The following is a 4,970-nucleotide window of genomic DNA, read 5'->3' as shown; positions in this document are numbered from 1 at the left end:
CAAGCATGACCTTGAACTTCTGATCATCCTGCCTCTGCCTCCCAATTGCTGAGACAGCAGGCAAGTTCCACCAAGTCTGCTTTATTTTCTCTTGTGTGCAGTACTGAGAATTGAACCCAGGACTTCATGCGTGCGAAACAAATGCTTTACCAGCTGAGCCCACCCCCAGCCTTAAAAGGTCATTTGTGTAAGATAACTGATTTTTAGGAATTAGCCTAAGACCTGATGCAAGCTACGCAAACAGCACACCGCTGAGCCACATCCCTGTCTCCCTTTGGTGCCGTTTTTGTTTGTTTTTTTGAGACAGGGTTTCTCTGTATAGCCCTGGCCAGCCTGGAACTCTCTTTGTAGGCCCAGCTGGCCTTGAACTCACAAAGATCCGCCTGCCTCTGCCTCTTGAGTGCTGGGATTAAAGGCGTGTGCCACCACCGCCCATCTACCTCCCTACTTTTTTAAAGATAAATTTTTGAGGTAGGATCTCACTATGCGGCCTAGCCTAGCCAGAGCTCAGGATCCTCCTGCCTCAGGCCCCAGTGCATCACCACACCTAGCTAACACGCAAGTGCAAGCTTTAGTTGGTCTTCTATGCCACGGCTTGATCTTTCCCTTCCAGTTTCTAAGCTGACGAAACAACTCATGCTCCTGGAGGCAAAGACCCAAGAACAGGAACAGCAGCTGGAGAAGAGCCAGGGGCAGCTGGGGAGCTTACAGGCTAGATGCCAGGAACTCAAAGCACAGCTGGACAGCAAGATCGCCATGGACGTTCATACATCAATTGTCAATGAGCTGAAAAGGTGAGCGCGTCACCTCAACGCAAGAGGTTGCCTGAGCCCTCCGTGTGAAGCGTAAACAGAGGTTGCTCAGTTTTTGTTTTAGTTTTGCTTTTTGGGTGTCCACTAGGGCCTGGAATCTGGCTGCCAGCCATCTGCTTCCTTTTAGCCTCACTTGATTTTATATGACCCTGTACACAGGGTGTGCCCTACCCACAATGCACTGTGCAGAGGGTGCACTGTCCCCACAGTGCACTACACCCATGATGCACTGTACACAGGGTGTGCCCTACCCACAATGCACTGTGCAGACAGTGCACTGTACACTGTGTTCTGAGTATGTGTCATTGTACAAATGTGTCTGCCGTTTCTTGTCCTTCAGCCAGTTACAAAAGGAAGAAGAGAAAGACAGCGCTGAGATGGAGGAGCTGCTGGGGAAGCTGACAGCCCTACAGGTGCAGAAGAAGAGTCTGCTTCTGGAGAAGAACAGCTGGACCAGCAGAAACAGAGCGCTAGAGGCTGAGCTGGAGCGCACGCGCAAGACAAACAGGTACCCTGGGGTGTCTGTGTGTGGGTGCACGCGCATGTGCAGAAGCACTTTATTTCCTTTTTATCTTCATTCTATTCCTTTTATCTTTTCTTTCTCTGATAAGGACAATAAAATGGAAAGTAATAACCAAAGGGACAGATATCAGAGTGTAAGTGTAACAAAAGCCTTTCTGTGGTTCTATAGTTCTCAAGAATATGCTTCAGATATTGATAACCACAGGGCAACCCTGGGCTCTGGGCTCGAGACGGTCTCCTAACCACCTCCCCAAAGCCTGTTTTTTCACCACTACATCCCAGTTTTCTTTCTTTTTTCTTTGATTTTAATACTTATACATTCGTTTATTTTTTGAAATATCTTTTATTCTTTGACTGTATTATACATGTATATATACTTTGGATCTTGATCATTTCCTCCCCCTACTCCTCCCTGCCCCACCTGTACACACACACACACACACACACACACACACACACACACATACAACAGAGCAGTGTATCCCCTTCCCACCTTAATATAGGATCCCATTTTTAAAAATATCTTTTAAAGTGAATTAAAAGGGGGGCTGGAGAGATGGCTCAGTGGTTAAGAGCATTGCCTGCTCTTCCAAAAGTCCTGAGTTCAATTCCCAGCAACCACGTGGTGGCTCACAACCATCTGTAATAAGGTCTGGTGCCCTCTTATGGCCTGCAAGCATACACACAAACAGAATATTGTATACATAATAAGTAAATAAATAAATATTAAAAAAAATAATAAAGTGAATCAAAAGTTAGGAGACTAATATTTAATTAGCTGATTCATTGCTAGCCATTCTGTGAGTGCTGTTTTGTTGTTTGTTGTGATAGGGCCCACATGGTAGGGCAGGCTGGCCTGGAGCGCTAGCAGTCTTCCCTGATCAGCCTCCCAAATGTGGGGATGGTAGCGTGCCCGCGCGGCTGGCTGAGATGGTAGCATGCCCGCACCGTTGGCTTTCGAGTCTTGTTAACTGGATCAGGACTCAGCCCTGACACCTGACTTCATTCTAGATTTACTTACTTCTCAAAACCTAAAAGAAGATGTACGTTGCTGGACAATAGCACTTAATTGGTTAATTCTGCAGTGTTACGGGTTGGGATCCAGGGCCTTGTACATACTAGCCAAGCTGTCTGTCACCAATCCATGCCCCATCCCTAAGTCTACTAGTATTTAGGTATTAAATGGTATGGTGGCACATGCCTTTAATTCCAGCAGGCGATCTCTGTGAGTTTGATGCCAATGTGGTCTACACAGTGAGTTCCAGGACTATATAGGGAGACTATCTCATTTTTAAAAAACTATACACATACACACATATAAACACACATACACATATGTACACAGACTTACTGGTTGTTTTTAAACATATATCTGTATACATATATTCACTCCACCCAAGCTGCGCGCAGGCTCACTTGTTTTCATTTTCCATCACTGGGGACCTCTGCAGGCGATACCAAAAGAAAATCGATGGCCTCAGAAAGCAGGTGGAAAAAGCCATGGGGAAGGAGATGTCTGCCCACCAGTACCTGGCAAACCTGGTGGGCTTGGCAGAGAATGTTACCAAGGAAAGAGATAGTCTTAAATATTTGGTGAGTCTTCTCAAAGTTATGTTCTGTGAACTTTAAGTTTTATTGTAAATGTGACTTTAATACTATTTTTAAGCAAATGTATAAAATCTTCTGATTTTAGTATTTTAACCACACTTAGAAATTCTCCAAAATTTTATCTTTTAACCATGGGCAAAATCTTTTTTTTTTTTTTTGAGACAAGGTGTTGCTGCATAGCCTAGGCTAGACTCGAACTCACTATCCTCCTGCTTCCCAAGTACTGAGATTATAGTTCAACCAAAATATGTTTTAAAGAAAATCAGCCAGAACTTCTAAATAACAGCAAATGTTATTCTAGAGGGTGAACTGTGGGGCCAGGTATGGTGGTGCCGTGCCTATCACACAGCAGTGGGTGTGCCTGTGTACCCCTTTACCCATGGCCTGAACAGCTCCCGCCAGCAGATGAGTCCTGAAGACCACAGGCGCAGGGCTGGAGGGGCAGCTCGGCAGTCGCGTGCATGCCCCGTGTGTGCAAGGCCCTGGGCTTGATTCCCAGCTCTGAGGGAGGGAGCGAGAACCAGACTCCTGGAGTTAGATAGCAGTCTCCTACAGATGTAGTAGTAGAGAAGGGAATTAAGTCAATTATTGGTGTCCTAGATGCTGGAGCAGCGCACAGCCAGCAAGAACCTGGCACGGTTCTAGACATTCCCACACTGATTCAAAAAGATGTCTGCAGCTGATTGTGTGGGCGAAGAAGACAGCTACTCTCTGTGTCAAGCCATGTGCACTCAGAAAGTTCTCATAGATTCCCCAAGCTCCTCCCAGGGGCGGATTTCCAGGTGACGTTTTATAAGCCTTCTTACTTATTTGAATTTTCTCTTCTGTGTGTTTTGGACACATAGCACTTCCCTGCATATAAGTATGCATGGTTTTTTCCCATCATACCTGCTAGCATGTCATATTAATGAATGTCATGATGAGAGAACAAGGGGACATCATGAGTGTCAGAGAAGAGGGGTGGGGCTATTGCAGGTGTTAGGAAGGTCCTCCCCAGGGCAGTGGGCAGAGGCTTTAGCCCTTGCTTATAGAGGAAGAAGTAGAAATAGCGGGGAGCTTGAGGGAATGTTGCTACTTATTTTTAATTAAAAAGAAAAACACACTAATTGGATGTGTCTTGGTATTTTCTGTACTTAGTGTTACAAGGCATTGTTCACGATGTGACAGTGGCTGGCAGGGCTCCAGTAAGTCTCATTGTACATTGCCGGCCATTTCCAAGCTGTGATTGGTTACTATTGTGAGGAGTGAGGGTCACAGCATCACTCCGCATGACAGAAGACAGCCTTGTCTTCCACTGGGCATCCACTGCGCCGTCTCTCAGGCCCCCTTACTGGCAATGTCTGAGTCCTTCCTGACTCTGACCCAGCATGGTAGGAACCTTAAAGCCATTCAGATCTTCAGCCTGGGGCTTCCTCTGAAAAGTTGCTGTCCTGGCCACAATGCTGAACATGAGGTGTTTTCTGTCACTGCACCTAGTGCTCCTTCCTGCCACACGCCCACTGGGCTGTTGAGAGGGCCAGCAAAAGCTTGTTGGAAGGTGCCAAGCAAAACTGCTCACCTGGAGTACTTCCTGAGCACCTGCCCGCCTTACAGTGTCGCAGTAAATAGAAAGCAATCTTATCCCATGGCAGGACACACGGGGACCCCCCATCCCTGGCAAATGAACTCACCTCCCGCGTGGGCCATAGAGTGGCACAGTCTTTTGTGGTACAGCTGGGGATACTTTCCAACTTCAAGTAGCCACTTCAGACCCATACCTCAGCCTTATGGACCAGGTGTGGAACTATCATGGAAGCCGCACACTCTGTATATAAAGATTTAGAAGTTGTAAGTTTAGCCAACTTGATCTTGTAATGGCCTGAAAGCCAGGTCACTGAATCAGAACTGGATGTGGGCAGAGGTGCTGCCCTGCGCCTGGTTCAACTCATTAGCAGGACATCTGATATACCAAGGCCCTGTGACAACTTGGGGAGCTGGCAGGGCACTTGGGGTCCTGTATCACCCAGACCAGGACTACATTGACTTCCC

At 46.8% G+C, this 4,970-nt stretch overlaps 1 protein-coding gene across 1 annotated transcript in view; it reads left to right on the top strand.

Annotated features, from left to right (window-relative positions):
- Cep89 (centrosomal protein 89) overlaps window positions 1-4,970 on the top strand; it is a 40,674-nt gene that overhangs the window by 31,435 nt on the left and 4,269 nt on the right. The window contains exons 14-16 of the mRNA XM_013354208.1: window positions 614-794; window positions 1,153-1,320; window positions 2,786-2,927. Coding sequence (XP_013209662.1) covers window positions 614-794; window positions 1,153-1,320; window positions 2,786-2,927 — 491 coding nt within the window. The remainder of the gene's footprint in view (window positions 1-613; window positions 795-1,152; window positions 1,321-2,785; window positions 2,928-4,970) is intronic.

Source organism: Microtus ochrogaster, unplaced genomic scaffold (assembly GCF_000317375.1).
Source record: "Microtus ochrogaster isolate Prairie Vole_2 unplaced genomic scaffold, MicOch1.0 UNK32, whole genome shotgun sequence".
Classification (NCBI taxonomy): Eukaryota; Metazoa; Chordata; class Mammalia; order Rodentia; family Cricetidae; genus Microtus; species Microtus ochrogaster.
The sequence above is the reverse complement of the archived record's forward strand: the minus strand, read 5'-3'. Positions and strand labels throughout refer to the sequence as shown.